Here is a 22,263-nt window from a genome sequence, read left to right as displayed (position 1 = left end):
TTAAGAGAATAATCTTCTGTTTAAAAATAAATTCTTCTAAACAATTTTTTTTATTCTTCAGCAATAGTGCATACATGAGACAATAATGTATTTCTCATGATTTTAACTCTGATGTTGTGACTTTGTATTTTATCAAGAAAATGTAGAGAATGATTCAGATCCTGAGAAGTCAATAGGTTTTGGAAACTGTTCCCCATAGCTGACGTGCTTTAAAACACTCTTTATAGAATCAACTGATATCTATGTATCTATGTATCTACCTATGTATCTATCTATACATATACATATACATATACATATACATATACATATACATATACATATACATACATATACACCTGTATCTATGGATTTCTATATTTCATATACAAACAACAGAGCTATAACGTTTGTAAAAACGGTAGACTTGCATTTATCTCTCTACAACTATATAGAAGAAAATGCATATATATGAAAATGGAAAACTAAAACTATTGACTCCAGAAAACATTATCCCAGGTCTCCTTTTTTGCTCAGTAATTCTGTATTCTTACTGACCTCTTTTGCAACAAAGAAAACTATGTTTGAGAGGGTGACCTGGAGGGAGGGATGTAGGAGTGCCACTTTCTGAGGTCAATTCCTGACATCACTCACTGTGTCCTACGTGGTTACCTCCCCTCAGGATGCAGAGTAGAGCCCATAAGGGTCCAAATGTAACTTGGAAGGCCAGGGGCCTGCCTCAGCCTTTGAGAGAGAAAAAAGGAATACATGGAAGAAAAACAAAACAAAACACACCTGTGCTAAAACCTGTTGCTATAACACTTTTTGTCCTTCAAAACTGGTATTTCTAATATTTCTATATATAATACAAGCCGTTAGCCTCTAAAATCAAAGCCATAATATAAAAGGTAAACATTTCTAAAATGCAAACATTTAGCAAGCAAAAGTATGCACATTATACAGTTATGATTTCTCTTGACAAATATATGTCAAAGAGATTTCACACGGGCTAATGCTGTTATTTTCCATCGATCTTATATTTGCTTAGCTTATCAACAAAAGTTATCACCATATTCTTTTTTTGGGATAAAGACAGACACTAACATTTAAGTTCCTAAAATAAGTTGATTTTTAAAAATGTATCTTTTATTTTAGTCATCCTTAGAAATTCAACCCCCTTTGAAATCTTTGAACTACAAAATAATTACTAGTAAAAATTTACTGTTGGTGAACAATTTCTGAATGTTCCTACGAATATTAGGTGATGAAAAATTTGGAAATGATGCACCTAACACATGAGTTCTATGCCGGTACTGTGGGATGCCCCTAACTACGCCTCTAAATTTCCCCTCAAGTCAGTAGTAATTTCAAACTCAAGATTAATGGATGTATTCATTTCTGTGAAGTTTATTAGATTTTATGGTGACCCTTAAAGGACTTGTGATTGCCAAAAGTAGAACCCCTGGGTTACCATTTCGGTAACTGTCCAAGCTCTGTGGGATTCGGTAGAGGCTCTCCTTCCTAACTGAAGTTATTGCACACCAAAAAGCATGGTGCAGAGGCAGCCGTCCCCTGACTTCTCGCCTTTCATGAGGCATGCTGATGAGAGACAGGTGGAGATTCACAGACTCCAGTTCTCCCCGGGATTTCAAGTCACAACGTGGTGTGGGCTCTCTTAGCAGTTCCCAAGGCTATGTAAGACCCCACCTTCCACCAAGAGCTCGATTGGAATAGAAACGCTCAACAGGAACAGAAATTATTCACGTGGGAGAATTCTTCATCGGAATCACTGGGGTTTTAATGCAGTCAGAGTATTATATTAGAAAATATGTGATGCGTTTCCTCGATCCTCGCTGTGTAATTATTCTTGAAAAGACACACAGAACCACGAATCTTAGACCTATGTCCAGGGATTTTCCTCCGTTGTGTTGAATTGCTTGCTCCTATATTTGTGCCCGCTACTGAGGACTCTAGTTCAGTTCTACAGTATTTATTTTAAAAGTCTAGTGTATATAAGATGCAGGAAACCATGTCTATCTGAGCAATAGAATCTGTGCCTTTAGTACAGAGAAAGTGGGAAAGAGACCCCTCCCACCAGCATTGAGTCTTTTGGGGAATAACGGTGCTTTTTAGTTCACTTGGCTCTTCAGGCCACATCTGGTTTTAAATTTCTGGCCATCAATGCAATGCTAAGTTTAAACTTAACAGAACCTCAACATATAAAAGTCTTTAAAATAAGGTTACGCTCCACGCTTAGAATGGATCTCTCTAACATTTGATCTTATTCTTTTATGAAATTGTGCCATTTGTTCATTCAAGACATGTTGACTGTGTCCTTCCCATGTGAGGTTTACATGGACACAATTAGTATCAAGGATATAGGTAGTTACGTAGTCAAGGGTATTTTCTTTCCCTAGTCTTTTGGCCTTCATGAATCCAATATTCATTAGAAATAAGTAGACATTAAAGTAACAGAAAAACATGCGAGGACCTGAAAGTTTCGGACTCACACCTGACATACCAGTAGCCTGAGCAGCATCACACCTGCGCACACGTGCCCGCTGCAGTGTCGCTGCTTTTATGTGGAAGAGCGATAAGCAAACTCCAAGAAATAGTGTCAGCACTCCCCTGGCAGCATCGCAAATATCATTTTTACAGCGTTGGAGGGACAGTCTATCTTGTTTACAACAGAAAGAGTATGTGCCATGACAAAATAGCTCTGTCATTGTAGTTCATGAGTATGTGAAGAAGTGGCAACCGACTTTTGGAAAAAAAATTAAAATGTAAGGATATTAATATATATTCCGTGTGTGTGTCTGTGCGTGTGTGCAAGTGTGCATGCATGTGTATATGTATTATCAAGATTTGACCTTGGTGTTGAGCGCTCTGTGTTTTGAAAAAGCTCTTTATTTAAATGTGTCATAGAGTCACAATAGATTTGAATGGATTCGTGGATGGGTGGTACCAGGGATGACACCCCAGGTCTGTGTCTTCAGATATCACTGGATTTCTGCCTGGTCTTAGTGGGAACTCAATAAATACTTTTTGGCCCTGGTGGTGTGGCTCAGTGATACAGCCTCACCCCATGCACCGAGAGGTCCCGGTTAGATTCCTGGTCAGGGCACATGCCTGGGTTGCGGGCTTGATCCTCAGTAGGGGGCGTGCAGGAGGCAGCCAATTGATGTTTCTCTCTCACATCCATGTTTTTATCTCTCTCCCTTACTCTGTCTCTAAAATCAATAAAAATTTTTTTTAAAAAAATGTTAAATAAATACTTCCTGGATTAATAACTATCTGGCTGCAAAGTCAGTGTTCTGCTTTCATGTGGAATTTGAAACCTGTATTGAGCAGAGCTCATGACAAACCCTGAACCGATGTTTTTGCTCATCTTTTCAGTCCCCACTCTGCACACACGGCCCTTCCCTAACAGCATCACCGCCACAGGACACTGTGGATATTTCTACAGTGTGTTAGTTTCCCCTTTCCCTCATTGTGTGTAACAAAGACTTGCAATGGTTCTTTATTCCACTCAGACTACTTTCCCTCTGAGCATATTAAAATATGTTTTAGAAACAGAGCAGAACACCAGCTTTGCTGACAGCCTCAGGGATGCCTCCATGGGCATCAGGGCATGGGGGGGGGGCAGGAAGTCTCTTCTCCAGGAGGAAGTCCTGCCTTCGTGTGAGTGATATCACTGTGTAAAGAAGAAAGACCCATGAAGGTGCAGAGGTCCCATGAGCAGATTATAAGTAGCTTTGTCTTCCAAGTAGTCAAAAATGCTGGCCAGATATTACATTTCTCATGTACCTCGTCTACCTCTAACCACTCAGCCACCTTCTAATAGTAATCACCTCTGAACACATCCCTAAACATACCGAAGGCAAACAACATCTGCTATGTGAGATGGTATTCCTGGTAACACAGACACCTTTGAAAACGTGAAAGAAAATTTGCACCCAATTCAACCCTGATGGAATCCTGCCCACCAGGATTTTGAGGGAAGTAAACAAAAGCAGAAGCATCTCCTAATAGATGAGTTTTAGGTCAGAGTTTTTAAATACCAATGGCATATTAACTGCTTGAGAATGCATTTTGGAAACGCTGATCTGAATATTAGAATCAGTTACACTTATTTATTTTATTTTTTAAAAAAGCTCTTTGAAGATACTGGAGAAATGCACCCTCTCACATACACTGAGGGATCCTTAGGGAGCGGTGGTACCCAGCCCTCAGCAATTCAGAAAAATCTAGCTCTCTGCCTTATTTATTTCTCACCAAGGACATGCTTAGAGGGAGGGAGGGAAGGAGTGATGGAGGGAGAGAGAGAAAGAAACATTAATGTGAGAGAGAGAAACACAAATCAGTTGCCTTTCTTACACGTCCCTAACAAGGAGCTAACCCGAAACCCAGGTGTGTGCCCTGACCGGGAATGAACCTGCAACTTTTCCGTGCACAAGATAATCCTCCAGCAACCTGAACCACTCCAGTCGGGCTCTCTGCATTTTGTATAAGCTCTGCTCCCCGTGCTAATGCAGGTAGAACATCTCTCAGGAAACAATAATTTAGGAACCCTGCAAGTACATCGTTTCCATGGCTAATGTGTATCGAATCAGCGCCTTTCGGAAGGAAGGGTCTCCTAGCCACAGTTCCGTGGGGTGGGGGGTGGCTCTCACTTAAGTCTTTAAAAGTTTCAATTTGCGGTCACATTGCCTCCAAATTCATCCAGGTATGAAATGTGGCTCTAATAAATGGAGGAGGTAAACCTGAGTCCCCAGAAGACCAGAAGACATCAAACTCCCAGCTGATTTATTTTTCTCCTTCCATGCCTGTTAGCTCCCGAAATAGAGCCATCTGTGGGGGTTTCACAGAGGTTCTGGCTTCCCTGGAGACTCACATCCTCCAAAACCAACAGAGACTGCTGTTACAAATCTCGCAGAAAGAGCCAGATGGCAGCTGTCACCGTAGAAGGGTGGGCTGTCACCGCAGGCAGACACAAGGAATTCACGTCGCCGGTCTTCAGGACAGCACCAGAGACCCCGAGGGCCACCCGTGTGAGTGGCAGAGGCAGAGAGCTCCTGGCCGTGCAGAGCTGGCAATACCAAGGCCCATAATTTATAGGCAGTTGCTGTCACCACAGACCAACAGCAAGCGGGACAACACATGGGGAGAAAAGAAAAGGAAGAGAAAGCCCTTTGTTGTCTTCGTCCTGTTTTTCACAGACTCTTGACAGAACCCAGGCATGTCCTTTTTAGGTTTTTCATCTCCGTCTGTAAACACGCGCCCAGATACAATGGGGTTGTTAATACAGGGTGGGGCAAAGGTAGGTTTATAGTTGTCCCTCTGGAAAGTAATGCAATAACTGATCAATAATATGACAAGAACAAACCCTGTGCTTCACGTAGTTACAACTGTAAAGTTACGTTTGCCCACCCCTGTGTATACCACCCCGGTGTAAAGCCTGCCACACCAAGGGGCTCAGGATGGGGAGAAACAAATTGGGGGCGGGGGGCTGCTGTTTCTGTCCTAGTTGATTCTATTTGGCGGTAAAACAAGGGCCTGGGCTGGTCGACAGCATTGTGAGAACGCTTTGGCAAGCACACTGGCTTTCTGCAGGCAGCATCTTTCTTCATTCAAAATGAATGTGCGCCCTGGCTGGTTTCGCTTAGTGGTTAGAGCATCAGTACGCAGACCAAAGAGTCACAGGTTCGATTCCGGTCAAGGGCATGTACCTTGGTTGCTGTTCGTCCCCAGCCCTGGTCAGGGTCATACAGGAGGCAATGTGTCCCTCTCATGTTGAAGTTTCTCTCCTCTCTCTCCCTCCCTCCCACTCTATCTGAAGACAAAAAGAAAATTGTCCTCCAGGGAGGATTAAAAAATAAACAACCCAAAAACAAAGAGAATGGGCGGGCTCCTGTAAGCCAGCGAGGACCACCACACTAAAAAGGGCAGAGACTAATTCTTCTACTTTTCTACTGGATTCGAAGACCTGTTCCTGAAGAAGTGCTGAATCTATTGGCCCACTCGGGAATTCCTGGCTCTCTGAAGCGAACGGGGTTCGAAGACCAGGAAGAAGAAGAGGAAGCCTCCATTCTCCAAGTACCCTTCAGTGACTGACAGGCTCCGCCGCAGGGTAATTGTGAAATCAACAACTGTACATGCATGTTCTCTATCATTGTTCTGAGGAAGGGAAAGATATCAACGAGAGGGAGAAAGTGGATTGCAAAGAGGTTGCGCTTTGGATCCACTGATATGGGTTTATTGATTTCCTGGGGCACAGCGAGAGCTCAGGACTTAAAATCACATCAGCTGATCCTCAGACTTGCTGAGTGAAGTCCCTGAAATTAGACTACTTAGGTTTGCCTATCTGTGAATTCACACGTCTATTTTTAAGTTTTTGACCTCATAGGGACTTATTTAGATGAATACTTAATAAGTGTGTCATAAGTTCCGCCAAACTAATACACACATTTTTGCAGCAATATTCCAACATGACGTTACATCCTGTCAGAGTTTAAAAAATAGCTTTCACGCACGCACACACACGAATTTCTTAAGACCCAATTTTCCTTTCCACTTAAATGTCTAGCAAAGACCGGCTCAAGGCAATAATGAGAGAGTGCCCCCATTTCATAGCTGAACTGTTTTCGTTAATGGGAAGACAGAGAGAGTGGCTGGCAGTGGGGTTTTGCAGCCAATGGCTAAACCATCCAAAGCACCGACTCTTGTCTCAAGTGTAGTTTCCTGCCTGGCAATCAGCAGTGCGAGGGGCTCTAGGGAAGGAAATAGAGAATGAATGTTTCCCTGTTTTTTTTTCCCCCCTCAACATGCCTGTTGCCAAGGAGACCACTTCCTTTGTGTGGTGTATTCACAGAGGCCCTAGAGATAGAGTTTAACTCAAAGAGTGCAAGCTCCTTGAATTTTGTCATTTTTAACAATGGGAATTAAAGAGACAAAAACACTTGACAGGAGGAGGGAAAATACCCTGAAACTTCCGAGGAGTTGTCCTTGTTTGGGAAAAGCAGCAGCGAGGCCAATAAGGGCAGTTTATTCTGAAATATTTGTTGAGGGTGGAAGTTAAAGAAGATAAACGAGGGATCTGAAGGCCTCGGTGCCCCCACAACACTTGCTGTTCTAGGAGAGGGAACCAGGAACACAGGACTACTCTGAGCAGCAGCTCCTATTGTAATTGCTGTTACTCTCCAAGGTCCTGAAGGGGGTTCCCAGCTGACTGAGGCAATGCCCTAGGCCTCCCTGGACCTACAAGGCTGGGAGTGGGTGATTAATTATTGCTATTAAAATTGTGTCACATACGATTACAAATTGTTATATAGAACTTTCCAAGTATTTGTTGCCAGTATATAAAAACACAACTCGCCCTGGCCGGTTTGGTTCAGCAGTTAGAGCGTTGGCCTGCGGTCCAGAGAGACCCGGGTTTGGTTCCCGCTAAGGGCACATAACCTCGGTTGCAGTTAGTCCCCAGCCCTGGTTGGGTCATGCGGGTGGCAGCCACTCGATGTGTCCCTTTCACGTCGATGGTTCTCTCTCTCTCTCCCTTCCTCTCTATTTGAATAAAAAATGTCCTCGGGTGAGGATAAAAAAAAAATAATAAAAATACAATTCATTCCTGTATGTTATACTCTGCAACACTGTGAACTTCACTTACTAGTTCTAGTAATTTTGTAGACTGGTTTGAAATTTTTAGGGTAACGTGCATGTCATCTGCAAATACAGTTTTACTTCTTAAAAAATAGTGTCACGCAAATGTTGGAAGAATCAGTTTACAGGCAAGTATAAAATAATGAGGATTTTTGAATGAACAAAAACACTGCATTAATAATCAAGTGGCATGATCCATGATTTTAATACAGGTATATGTCTATAACATGCATAGACAGAAGCTCAAAGGCAGAAAAAAAGAGGCAAAAATAAAATTCATTGTTGTGGTAGTGAGAAGTTTTATGTCTTTTTAAAAAATTACTGTAAGTACTGTGTCGTCGTCACAATTTATGAAAAGTTACATGCACATACACTAAATAAAACAAACAAACAAAATTACCATTAGGACCGTCTTCTCTTTTTCTTAACTGATGCACAATGTTCAGCTATGGCAGGAGCTTTCCTCTGATTTATTTTTCATCCTTGGATTCATCTCTTGGACTCACTTGCCTGGTAAAAGCTGAGCCTTTCCTACCAGAGAGATCCAGTTGGGCTCACCTGGGGAAATCAAGGTCTCCCTCCAGATTCACTGCGGGGCATTCAAGCCCTCTGACCTCTGTAATGCAATACCAGGGGCTCTGGTTAACAGCGTCCACAGAGGAGCGACCAGAGTGAATATGTGTGTAAACTGTTTTCTTTGAGAAAAAATAGAAATGCACGCAAACCTACTTGGAGCTAAGCTTGAAAGACTCTATTGCCTCGTCTTGCAATATCTTGGCACGTACATGCTATTACCGTATCCTGCATTTTGGGGCTCTGTTCTGGCCCCTCTTTCGGCCATTTATTTATTTTTTATTCTCAAAACAGTTATAACCCACAATTGCTCATAAAAAGTGCAATGGTGCTGGACCTACTGCAAAAATAAAAACAGATAAACGACAGAGAAAGAGCATCTGAGAGAAGGTGACAAATGCAGTGTTAGTGGATCTCTAGGCGCCCTCCAGGCAGTGGTGTGGGAATCAGGGGGATGTCAGCAGGCAACCAGGGCTGGTGGGAGGCCCTGAGGGCACCGGAATCTTCACTGCAGCCCGGGAGGCAGGCTGGGACCTGCGGGCAGCACCCAGTGAAGTCGGGAGGGAGGCCTGGCACAGCCTCCGGGATTTGGACAAGAGCATACGTGTGACACTTGTGCACGTTGCTGACACGCTTTTCCAATGAACACACGTGCAGAAATGCCTCTGCCATAGAATTGTGCCACCGAAACGGAACCAGTCGGAGACCTGACACACGACCCCCACCAGCTCTAAAGAGGGTCTGGGAGCCACTGCCTTACGGGAATCATACTAACTCTGCGAGGCGCACAGAATCCTGTCGCTGTCTCGGGTTACGGTCCTTGTCTCTTGGCTCCAGGACTGTAACGGCCATGTACCGCTCATTTGGACAGAGGGCCGGTGGCATTTTAGAGCTGGAGGGGCTGATTCAAGTCTTGTCCTTACGCCGACGGTTTGGGGAAAGGGCAACTAGGATGGAGGGGTCCCCCAGAAAGCAGCCACATTTGAAGACAATGGGAAGAAGAAATAATTTATTTTTCTTTCTTTCTTTTTTAAAAATTTATTTTATAAAGAGAGGAAAGGAGAGGGAGAAAGAGATAGAAACATCAATGAGAGAGAACATTGATTGGCCGCCTCCTGCATGCCCCCCACTGGGGATCAGGCTCACAATCTGGGCATGTGCCCTGACCGGGAATCGAACCGGTGACCTCTTGGTGCGTGGGTCGATGCTCAAGCACTGAGCCATGCCAGGCAGAAGAAAGAATTTAAAGAGCAGCCTTTTTCAGGGCTACTCACTTCAGGGGGCGTGTCCTTGACATTGACTGATTTGCAAATTGCTTTCCATTCAAAGTTGGAACACCAACACTTTAAAGTAATAGTGAACCCCTTGGAAATGACCAATTTAAACACCATCTAAAAGCCTAACCCTTTTCCTGTGGAGACCACTGCATCTTTGAACTTGGGAAGCAAGATAAAAGTAACGTCATTCAAGGTGTTCTTCCTGTTCTTATCACTACACCTCTCTAGGTGAAGTCCCAAGCCCTGAGGGCTAACTTTATGCTGGCTCTCAAAATAGCAAGGGGAGCGAGAGATGGCGAGCACTATTCACGCTCCGTGTCTTCAAGTGGGGCAAACTGCCCGGCGGGGGTAGCTCAGTGGATTGAGCGTTGTCCCATGGATCGAGAGGTCCCGGTTTGATTCTCCCTCAGGGCACATGCCTGGTTTGTGGGCTCAATCCCCAGTGGGGGGTGGGGGTGTGCAGGAGGCAGTGATTGATGTCTTTCTCTCTCTCTTCTTCTCTCTCTAAAAACTCAACAATAACAACATATAAAAGTGGGGGAAACCCAGCACATTCTTTGTAAGCCTTTGAAAGTTAGATTTTGATGATCTCTGGAATAATGAAATGCCCTGTCTCATAATGCAGAGGAGTGTGTTGAATGGAAAGAAATGAGATAGATAAAGGAAAAATGCAGACAAGTAAAATAAGATATAAAAAGCACCCAGAGTTTGAAGTGAAAAACCTGATTAATATAAGAAGAAAGGAAAAGAACAAAAATGAGAGATTTAGGGAATTCATGTAGAGTCAGTAATTAGACAGAAAATATAATAAGAAAACAGATTTGAGGATGGGGTGGAAATGGAGACAATGAGGAATTATTATTATTTTTTTAAAAATGTGCCTCCAAAGAGAAATGAGCCTGAGAAGTGGGGTAAGTCACAGATCCCGGTGATACCTGACAGCAGACAGTGTTGGAAACAAATGAACAAGAAATAGAAGGAAGAGAAAAAAGGGGGAAAACAAAACAAAAAGATGTCTAAGTTTTCTTAATTTAGTTCTGTTACACTATCAGCTAAACCTGATGCTTGGGATAAGTTATTTGGGTTCTTTAGATTTTCCTAAAGCACCCCAATTCCTTCTCAGAAAAACAGGAATGTCGTTTTCAAAAACCAGAATTTTTAGATGCATCTTGCCACCTTTCTTTCCTTACCATCTGTGATCCAGCTCTTTCTTTCTTTTCTTTTAAGCTACTGCTTTCCACTTTCTGTTGCACAATACAAAGAAAACAGATAGTGCTGTGACGTGTCTTACTTCCTACCTTTACGGAGAAGCAGAAACCCTAACCATCCCAGGAGTGTTTAACTACGTCACACATGACAGTGTAAACACCAAAAGTTACATCACGTGCCAAGTGCTACAGCGACTATTACAGAAGTGTTGGGTAAGTCCCTTTTACTAGAATTTGCCCCAGGACAGAGGGACCTTGTGTCTGCTTTGGTTTGGGAACCTGTACGATTTTTAGGCCTAAAAATAGCATGATTCCTATTATTGCTCCTAAATAATGTTAACCTTTCCCATAATCTCAGTTTAATCCTTTTCAGTCCCATGACTGTAGATGGAATAAATAGACCAATTAATGAAGGAAACATAGGAACATTTCCATAGAAACTTTCCTAGACTAGTCTTTTCAGAACAGCGTGTTCCACAAGGACTTATCCATGTGACTCCCACTGATGTTAACAGAAACGAGACAATTAAATCCTCCTGTAACCCTTAGCCAATTTCCTCTCTGCTTTTAGTAACATAATAACGCAGACACCCAGAGCATGAAGATTTCCTCAGGGCTGTCAAGTGGAACAATTTTTGCATTGCCTCCCTGAGTGATTACGGGTAACACATTTTTTTTTTCTCCTCCAATTAAAAAATATATATTAAAGGGCTTTTGAGTATTAAAATGTAAGAAAACTATTTATAGTATAATTACACAAATAAGTCTGTGTTAAAATCATCAAATTTGGGAATGGCAATTTAAGATAAATGGAGAAAACCCTGCTGTCTATACATTAGTCTGTCTTATTGGTCACGCTGGCATTCCAAATTCTTTCATTAGCTGTGGTGGTCCTTCTCCCCATCTCCAGCCAACCCAAAGTTGGGGGGGGGGAGTCAAGGTGAAAAATGTCATAAGAACAAAGGAAGAGAAAAGGTTTCTTAAGATAAAACCCCTCTCGATTACATGGACACTAACTGTTCATAAGCCAAGCTAAAAACACAGAATTCACTGTCAAGTTGACTCAGCCGCTCTGGTTAAACAAATTGATAGACCCCATTAAGGTACCTTTTGCTCCATCACAAATGTGTTTCAGAACATTAAGGAGGCAATCATCTTCTTTCTTACTAGGTGCTGCTAATATAAACAACATACTATTACAACAAAAATGTATTCCTCAAAGGGGGAAAAAAACAAAACTCAACACGTTCTTATTTGTTGAACTTGTGTGCAGACCTATCAGGAGAGAAGCTGTGGCTCTGGTGTATTTCAGACACACACGTGTCCCGCTAACGATGCTTCCTGCCGGAGAAGGCCCCGCGTCCTTCCGAGGACGCTCGGAAAGAAAGGGGCAGGACGAAGGAATGGTCTGCCGTGAGCAAAGGATGCTCTGAGGGGCCTCCGGGGCCTGAACACTTTGCAAACCAGTCCACTGACAAGAGTTTGGATGGCAGGAGTATGACTTTTACAGAAATTACAAAATTGCTAAGCATATGAAAATCCAAGCCACCTGGATCCCTAAAAGTGGCCCAAAGGTTCTGTGATATATTCCTTGGGTGTTTGAACTTTGAAAAATGTGTTTGTTCATTTGTTGATGTGGTTAGTTTGTGAGGCTGTCTGTCTACTTGATGTCCCAGTGAACTATCGTTTGTCTCTAAATAATGTTTGAATTGAATGGCTGAGAGGTTTCCAATTAGCCTTTGAAATCTTCACACATTCTTTCTATCTCACACACACACTCCCTATGCATGCTAACATGAAAGTGGGGACACATATTACTCATCCATTCAATGCTTATGAGCACTTGTTGTATCGTAGAATCATGCTGTATTTATTTTCTCACTCACAATTCAGATTTGTAAACATTAACACAGTCATGTAAGTACTGACTAGCTATAATTCCTAAGATCATATATGATGACTAGGAGGTATTCGGCTTGTGCCTACGTTACAAAGAATGTGAAATAAAAGAGTCCATTTGGGTGGTGCTTCCCTTTTGCAACAGCTTATGTACAGGCCGGTCATGGCTAAAAATGCACTCTGTCACATTGCTCTCAAGATGGTCGACCAGTATCATCAGCATCACCCGTGAGCATGCTAGAAATGCAGAATCTCAGGATTCATCCCAGAATTACTGCACGGAGCAGTAATATGCATGGAGCAAGATCCTGGTGGTATAAGTGCACATTACATTAGCGTTTGAGGGGCACCGGCAGCAGTGACCCTCCCTCAAGTACCACACTACGTGAGAGGGTGGGTGTGGCATTTCTCGGCTCTTGCTAGGACTCTTCACAGCCTGGTGTTGTGGAAGGGGTCAGAAGGGGTTGAACTGTTCTGCCTAACCACATAGAAAGTATTTTGGATTTTTTGTTGCAGAGGGGGACAGAAAAATCGAATGGCCTATTGTATAGTTTGTATTTCTGACAGGTTGACCCTCCCCCCCAAAACTCTGTAATTCTTCCTGAGGAACTCCCTACACACAACTGATTTTCTACATGAAGATTTGATCAATGCAGTTTATATCCTAAAGGTCACAGTGTCTCAGAACAATTCCTGGATCATGCTGTTATCCGATCATCCGTTAGCAAAATCAAACAAACAGGATCTACCATCCCTGACCTGGTTTCCTCTCCCCTCACCACACTTCTGTATGCCTTTTATTTACATATATTTTAAATTAATTGCAATCTTTATCTGCACCCATCATTCTTCTCTCCGATTAACGAGACAACAGAGAGCATGTAGTTAGGCTATTTCCATTTTCTCTATCAGGGTAGGGGACGCGCCTGTTTCTCTCTTATAAGATGTGTGAGGGATGGTGATAACATATCTCCAAGTTTTCTGGATAGTTTTACCCCTGTTTCTATGTCCTCCTCACAACCTGCATGTGTTAGAAGGGACTGAGTTCACACAGTCAAGGGCCAAATACCCCAAGCCAGCCTTTGTCAGACTGAGCGGCCTGCTGAGTTTCTGACACCCACAGCGAAGCATGGGAACCGCCCTTCGGGCTCTGACGGAAGACTCCACACCGGGCAGGAGGCTGGCCTTCCGTTTCCTCGCTTCGCAAAACTGAGTGGTTCAAGTCCATTTCTATTTCTACCATTCAGATCTCACGATGGCTGCTGAGCAGAGTGCGAGAGCAAGTCCAAGTGAGGTTTCTGTTGAATACAAGTGGAAAGAGAGAGAAAAGAGACTCAAAGACTTCTGAAGACCTCACTATTGTCTCCTGCAAGAGAGTCCAAGTCTGCTGTCGCAAGGCAGCTTGGAGCATCATTTACGCAACACAGAGACCGGAGAGGAACAGAGTAAAAGCCAAGCCCATAGGCTTAAAGAAGCCACGTGAGATTTTGCAATATGTGCATTTTTAAAATTTCCTTTTCATGGCTTCCTTCTGAACTATCATTTGAAAAGTAAACGGTTTTTATGAAAAATGATCTATAAAATGGGCTTTTACCCCACATGACTCATTCAACAGTTGAATGGGAGTGAGGAGGGGTTTTAAAAAGCAGAGGCGGAGGCTTTGCCAGTTCTCAGGATCCACACCAAATGCTGTAACCGCAATTATGAGTTCACCTAAAGCAAGATTTACTCAAGTCCTGGGTCTTCTTGCCCTTCCTGCTCGGCTCTGCAGCATCGTCCCTTCTTATTCTTCTGTTTTCATGACGTTGAAGAATATAGAATCTTCTGGTGGAGTGGGAAAGCAGAGCTGCTCGACTGTTTGTAAACAGTTATCTCCATTATTATTCTACCTAAACCTAACGCAATACTACCGGCACTGAGCAGCTGCACTGAAGTCTGGCAGGTTGGAGATACAGGCAGCAACTCCTGGGAACAGCTGTATATCGGCTCTAGACTGCATGGTCTAGACTATTTGTATGGAATGTTTCTAACTTCTTTTAGAGAACAAAAAGTTTCTAATTTATTTGGGAAGGGACTCAAATAATAACATGCTCTGAATAACTCCAAAGTCTCCCCTTCATCCTGGGTCTTTGGGGATACTGGGGACACCCTCTGCCGTGAGATTCGTTTTAGGATGTTAGGATGTCTTCTAGTTGGAGTTGTGAATATGTACCTCTCAGAAACTGATAAAACTACAAAGTAGAAAATCAGCAAAAGTAAAGAAGTTCTGAACAACAAAATAAACTATCAGGAGTTAATGAAAATGTATAAAATATTCCGTGCAACCGCAGCAGAATACCAGTTTCTCAAATGCTCAGGAAATACTCACCAAAATAGACAATATCCTAGGCTGTAAAACCAACCTTAGCAATTTTATAATCAAAACTATGCAGAATATGTTCTCAGAGTATAATGAAATCAGTCTGGAATCAAGAATGAAAATAGAACAGGAAAATCTCGAAACACTTCGGCATTCAACAATGCATCCCTAAAAAGTCCAGAGTTAAAGAAGGAAATCTCAAAAAATTAAAAATACATACAAGTGAATAAAAATAAAAATGGAATATATCAAAATATGTGGACACAGCTAAAGCAGAGCCTAGAGCAAGCTCAAAGCACTAAATGCTTACATTAGAAAAGAGAAAAGGTTTTACATCAATAATCTATCTTGAGAAACCACCAAAAGTAGGGCAGAGTAAACCTAAAGGGAGCAGAAGGAAGAAAATAATAAAGATAAATGCAGAAGTCAACAAAATGGAAACAGTTAAACAATAGAAACAACCAGTGAAACAATCAGCTAGTTCTTTGCAAAGATCAATAAAATTGATCAAGCTAGCAAGACTGACACAAATAAAAGGAGAGAACTTAAAAATCATCAGTATCAAGAATGAAACAGGATATCACAATATATCCTGCAGCCATTAAAAGGAAAACAAACAACTACTAACAAGTTGCCACTCATGAATTCCACAACTCAGAAGAAATGGGCAATTCTTCAGTGAGCACAAACTACCCGAATGAGCAAGCATGACACAGAAAATTTTAGTAGTCCTATCATAGTAGTTAATTAAATTCTGGAAGTTATCATCAAGTAAAAAGTAAACAATACTGTTTATAAAAATCACCAGGCCCAGATGGTTTCACTGGAATATTCTATCAACAATTAAAAATATATATATATCACCAATTTCCACAATTGCTTTCAAAACATAGAAGAGAAACACTTCCCAATTCATTTTCTGAGGCCAGCATTATTCTGATACCAAACCATGACTTATTCATCCTCCAACGCCCATATATAAACAGATATAGGACTTCAGAAGTACATTTTGGTTGCCTTTAGGACATGTCCAAGATTTTGGAAAGCCAAGAATGAAGCTACATACATTTCCTTTCAAGTCAAACTGAAAAGGGACTTCGGAGTTGGGTACACTGGCTAAGAGGAATTCTCCCCTCCCTCCACTTTCCAACGTTTGATTTGGGCCTGAATGTTTCAGCTGCTCTCTGCCAGCTGCTATTTCCAGCTCTGGAAAGTCATGCGGAAGCCCGTGTGCCTCGGGAAGCAAACGTTCAGGGTTTCTGATGTGTTCTGCTAGTTAAGCCAACTTGTGCATTTGAATGATCGATTGTCATCTGCTTCTGGAACATGGGCATGCTTATTTAGTTCCAACATGCAATTTCTAAGTGATCATCCATGCCAGCTGATGAAGAAAAACCAGCAACTGTGCTTGTGCTCAGGCTTAAAACCACTGACACCTGGGTGCTCCTCCCAACTCCATCAACCTTGGGACCCGGAGAAACGTCATTCGGCTCCCTAAGCAACAGCGCCCCGGCTACAAAACAGGAGCGCTACTATGTCCCTTGCAAATCTGCGCCGGGGATTAAACATTGCAATGTCGGCAAACACTCAGCATAGCAACTAGCCCATAAGAGATCCTGATTTCATGGTGGCTATTACTATTTCTAACATTTTTTGGCCCTAAAGATATTATTGATCCAGAGTAGAACCAATGGGCGGCAGCAGCTCATCCCAGGCTAACCCCCTGTTCCTGTCCCCCAAGCCCCCTTTTCGCTCACTCCTCCTCCGTGAGCCAAAGCAGCCCAGCCTACGCTTATTTTCCCAACTCGTCCCTCTCCTGTGGCTCCTTCTATCCAGGGCTCTTCCTTGTTTCCCTGTCCCCAGCTTTAATAAACATCCTCAAAAAAAAAAAAGTCAAACCATAGCAACATAGGTGTTAACTAAACAGTGGTAGGATAACTGAATACCAAAGTAAAGCTAAACATTAAAGACTGACGGGTGTGTTCCTCAGCACTTCATTTCAATATCTGAGCACTGAGAAAAACCTGTTCTCAAGTGAGGCACACTCTAGTCCAGGTCTTTCAAAGCCAAAATGATTTGAAAACCATAGTTTTTTGTTTTTCAGCTATAACTGAACGGCCTTTCTATGCAGTCATGGGTTACCAACAACTCAACAATTGCCTCAGAGAGAGAACTGCCACCGCACCCACTGTTGGGGTACCTGGTAATGCCCAGTTGACGAAAAGCCATTGTTTCCATTAGAGACATTTCTATATTAGAGGTTTTAACGTTCCTCACGTAGGTAGCTACAAAATTCAAATACCACTATGCAAGTTTACCATTTAATTTCTCCAAAACTTTTGAATGTTAATGGTCGATCATCACCAGTATAAGTGTCTCGTGGCACAAGCCTAGTACCTTTATCACCCGTCGGTAGGTAAAGAGTACAAGCTCACCTTATGGCCCCCCACTGTAACTCAAGTGTCCCCTTTATCAATATGGACTACCCAATTCACTTTCTAAAATCCATTGTGCATACTGTTAAGGCTTTGGAAGGAGGTAGTAACTTACAGTGATTTCAGTTCTTCCAAGAGCATAGGAGAAGAAAGAAACATTTTCAACTGCAATGAAATAAAGATTAAGAACAGTGCCAAGAAGCAAATCGGGATTCAAATCTCATTTGGCGTCGGCTGACATAGTCTTGTCCCATTCTAATGCCTGACCACATGACAGCTGAATTTCCATGATACAATCTGGTGTCAGCACCAGCGGAAGATGGAAGGGGGTCAGATGCAGGACACAAACTGTGGGAGACAGGAGGACGGGCGAGGCAGGGCAGCACTGTGGGGTGTGCCAGGCCAAGGTCAACCTAAAGATAGAGAGGGCCCGTCTTCAAGCTCCTTCCTGAAATGCAGCTGTTATAGTTATCCAGAGGGGCTTTTTTCTCTATGTGCCTGTCCATTGACAGAGAGTTGCTCCCCTAAATGATTCTGCACTGTCCCTTTGGAAAGTCTCTCAGAGTGTCACTGAACTCAGCAAAAGGCCCACCAGCTGTAGGACCAGGAGCCTCCATGCATTGTCACAAGACATTGCATGCGCTGGGTCCCCTGAATTTTATTAGCAGAGGTGATTCTCAGTGAGGTGAGGGGACATCCTCTGCCTTCCCAAACATTCAGTAAATTCAAGACGGTGGTGGAAACTGCATTGGATTTTAGGTCTGCTATCACTTGTGATGGTCATAACTAGAGGCTCAAAAGTCTCAGCCCACATGTGTATAGGTATGTTTCATCTCCAGAGAAAATACTATTCCTGAATCATTTCTCTTTCCTCATCTCCCCAGCACCCCTCCCCCCAAGCCCACACTCATTGTCACTCGCTTCCTTAACACCTGCCGCCCTTGCTTCTCCTTGGAGCATGACGCTGCCTTAGAATGCATCCTTCTAATTGCAGAGTCATTATCTCGCCTGGAGGCTGGTATTTCCATGGTGCGGTGGGAGCGTGGGACCAGTGAAAGCCACCAGGCTGCCACGGATCCTAGCTGAGACCTGTTAGGGCTCTCTGAGTTGGGGAGGTGGTTTTTGCATCTCTAAATGCTCCCACTCTTAAAAAAAAAAAAAAAGTAAAAACTGTCACACGTATTCTCCCTTGCATGGACACTCCTAAGTGAAGTCTGTGGGAAACCTGAGGCTGCTTCCTAAATCTAACTCTTGCCCAATTAACACAGTCATCCAACCTTCTCAGTCCCTCGCGTAGACACAGAGTTCGCAGGTTTAGCGGATTCCAGAACATCTGTAACCACAGTCCTATACACGGACTATACTGAACACGAGACAGAAAGATCTGTTTAGAAAACTGTCATACAAGGGCACTACTCTAAATCTGAAATATTCGTGTAATTAGCTCTCTGCATCTTGCTTCTCCTAAAGGCACTGGGAACCAAAAGGAAAACATCACTATGGCCTTCGGACCAATAGCTAGAAGATGAGCAATAAGCTAATTCTCTGATACACATGAGCAAGGGAAAATAAGACAGTGCAGAAGGCAAGCAACGCACCACCACAGTATATATCTAAACGATAGCACGATCAAAACCAAATGACAGAGGTGATCACTTTTTCCAACAATCAGCGAAAATATTACCAAATGCTCTTTTTAAAGTAACTAATCATTGGAAGCCTTTTTTGGTGTGTTCTTATTACTGAAAACGTGTCAAGTCAATTCAGAGGTCAAAATACAATCTTTCCCAAATTAATACAAGGTTAAAACGAGACAAAGTCTGGTCGGATGCTGTATACTTCTCTAATTGTTCTCCCACAACCTTTAAATGGCCATGAAGTGATCTAAAGAACACATAGCTCTCCACAATACAGAGGAATTTAATTACTGCTCCAATCTGACAAAGTGCTAGCTGTGCCCACACTGGTATGCTTAGGGTGGCTGTAATTGGTATGAACCGTTGGCCAGGATTGCGCTTTTTGTCACAGCTTATAAAAATGGTACATCTTCTGATCCCATTACACGCATGTATCTGTAGATGTTCTATACACATATACACGCACTTGGTGCAGAAATCAGATGACAGACAACGGAGTAGGCTTGGAGGAGCAGCCGTGGGGGGCACGTGCTCTAACAGGACCTACTTACGGAAGGAAGGCAGGGTCCCCAGTCCGGCGGTCTTCAGCATGACAATTAGCAGTTGCCCTGCAGTGTGATTGGCAGGAAGGACTGAAATCTCTCCCTAGCACAAGTCACTCAGCCCTGCTGGGTGGCTGCTGCTCTCTGGGTACGGCATCCCATTAGGAGTGTGACACAGTAGGGAAAGAGACCGGTTCACTGTGAGACCTGCTACTCACTCTCGTACAGTGCATCGGCCCCCCTTCCCACTGCACAGCGGCTGCCGAGTCCGGGACCGAGGCGGGTAGTCCTCGGCAGTGAGCATGGAGTCAGAGTTCCAGCAGGACACAGGCTGCAAGGTCAGTGGCCTTATTCTAAATTAGACAGGACTTTCAGGATGGTATAGAAACAACCTACTGGGGTCCCCTCACCTTAGGAACAGGGGAAGAATTGTCTTGAAGTTGAAATAGAAAAAAAAGAAAAAAAGGTATAAACTAGGAAGATAGGGGTGTGAATGGCTCTCTGCTTCAAAATAAACCAAGAGGATCCAAAAAGGATTCACGAAGACTGTGTTGAGCATGCATGCTTGGGATGCTGGACTGATGGGGGCTTCACCTTCTGGTACCTGTTCCTTTTCCGCACGGACTTAATCAAATGCTCTATTATCTTCCCTGGGTTAGGGAAATGAGCTGATTTAAATTGCCACGCTTGAATACTCATCCAGAGAGGACAGCTGAGAGATTTTGTGCAGAAAGACTGGGTTAGAGGAGGAAATGGGAGACAGAGTCCAAGTACCTGCTGGCTGTGCCGTCTGCGGCATCTGCTGACCCCTCTGAGCACTGTACTGAACAGAGGCCATGGGCCGGTACTGCTGCGCGGTTGAGGTAGGGTACTGACCAGATGGGTAATAATATATGGGCATCTGTGGAAGAAAGGGAAAAACAGCAGGGAATGACAACTGTGCATTAAGTTACATTGTTTTAAACATAACATATACTGTCGTCTTACGACATAGTGTTACTGTAGTGGATTATAAACACAGGTGCCAAAATCTTCCCCCGGGCCTCTGTGGGTAGACATGCTACTCCCCCCATGAAGAGGGGAAATCCATTTCCCACTTCTTTGAATCTGAGCTGCCTCTGTAGCTGGCTTTGACCGATGCCATGAGGCAGAAGTGATGACTTTGGAGACCTGTAAGTCGGTTCCTTAAAAAGACTTGCGGCTCCGCCCAGGCCGGTTTGGCTCAGTGGTTAGAGCGTCGGTCTGCGGTCCAGAGAGACCCGGGTTCGGTTCCCGCTAAGGGCATGTACCTCGGTTGCAGTTTTTCCCCAGCCCTGGTTGGGGGGTGCGGGTGGCAGCCACTCGATGTGTCCCTTTTACATCGATGTTTCTCTCTCTCTTCTTCTCTCTCCCTCCCACTCTATCTGAACAAAAAATGGAAAAATGTCCTCGGGTGAGGATAAAAAAAATAAAATAAAATAAAAATAAGACTTGCGGCTTCCACTTCTGTGGGAGGAGAGCCCCGCCACCAGGACAGGAGGCCCAGGCTACCCGGCCGGAGAAGAGGACCATGTGGAGAATAGGGGCAGCCCAGCTAACAGGCTGCAGCAGAGTTCGAGGCATGGGAGGAGGCCACCGGGGATGTCCCAGCCCAGTCGAGTTGCCCCAGCCAATAAATACCACGTGGAGCAGAAAAGAGCCATTTCTGCTGAGACCTGTTCAAATTGCTGACAGGAGCAATACAGTGGTTGTTGTTTTAAAGCACTGAATGTTGTGGGTACTTTATTTTATTTTATTTATTGACTTTAGAGAGAGAGGAAGGGAGAGGGAGAGAGAAACATCAGTGACAGAGAACATCGATTGGCCACCTCCTGCATGGCCCCCCCACTGGGGATCAGACCCACAGCCTGGGCATGTGCCCTGACCGGGAATCAAACTGGCGACCTCTTGGTGCATGGGTCAACGCTCAACCACTGAGCCACACCAGCTGGGCACTTTTTTAATGAGACAAGCATGTGTGACAAGTCAGACAAAACTGACCTTCAAGGGTATGAACTAGTTTATTCTCAGTTTAACATGTTTCTGTGTCTGCCCACAGACTGTGTCTCAAGAGTTCTTTTCATTGTTTCATAGTCGAGTAATCAAGTTTTAAAATGTTTACTAAAATCATTTAAAATCTCAGAGGGGGTGGTGGTGGGAAGAGATTAACTAAAGAACTTACATGCATATATGCATAACCCATGGGCACAGACAGTAGTGTGCTGAAGGCCGGGCGGGCAGGAGTGGGTGGATGGGGTCAACGGGGAAAAAAGAGATCGTCTATAATACTTTCAACAATAAAGATACATTAAAAAATAAAACAGATAAAATCACTCTGGGCTATAGTCCATACTTTAATCTTTGTTCTAAGAAAGAAGCCCTAGCCGGTTTGCTAACTGGTTAGAGCGTCGGCCTGTGGTCCAGAGAGACCTGGGTTCAGTTCCTGCTACGGGCACATACCTCGGTTGCAGTTTGTCCCCGGCCCTGGTTGGATTGTGTGGGAGGCAGCCACTTGAGGTGTCCCTTTCACATTGATGTTTCTCTCTCTCTCTCTCTCCCTCCTGCTCTATCTGAACAAAAAATGGAAAAATGTCCTCGGGTGAGGATGAAAAAAAAAAGGAAGGAAAGAAATTCATGGATGTCTGAACTGACCGTGAATAATGAACACCTGTTTTGTTTT

At 43.5% G+C, this 22,263-nt stretch overlaps 1 protein-coding gene across 2 annotated transcripts in view; it reads right to left on the bottom strand.

Annotated features, from left to right (window-relative positions):
• The window catches only part of ARPP21 (cAMP regulated phosphoprotein 21), a 605,449-nt gene that overhangs the window by 29,977 nt on the left and 553,209 nt on the right, over positions 1-22,263 (bottom strand). For both annotated transcript variants that reach the window (XM_036267058.1, XM_036267057.1), the window contains one exon: positions 20,340-20,466. In XM_036267058.1, coding sequence (XP_036122951.1) covers positions 20,340-20,466 — 127 coding nt within the window. The remainder of the gene's footprint in view (positions 1-20,339; positions 20,467-22,263) is intronic.

This window comes from Molossus molossus, unplaced genomic scaffold (genome assembly GCF_014108415.1).
Source record: "Molossus molossus isolate mMolMol1 unplaced genomic scaffold, mMolMol1.p scaffold_m16_p_18, whole genome shotgun sequence".
NCBI classification, from domain to species: Eukaryota; Metazoa; Chordata; class Mammalia; order Chiroptera; family Molossidae; genus Molossus; species Molossus molossus.
The sequence above is the reverse complement of the archived record's forward strand: the minus strand, read 5'-3'. Positions and strand labels throughout refer to the sequence as shown.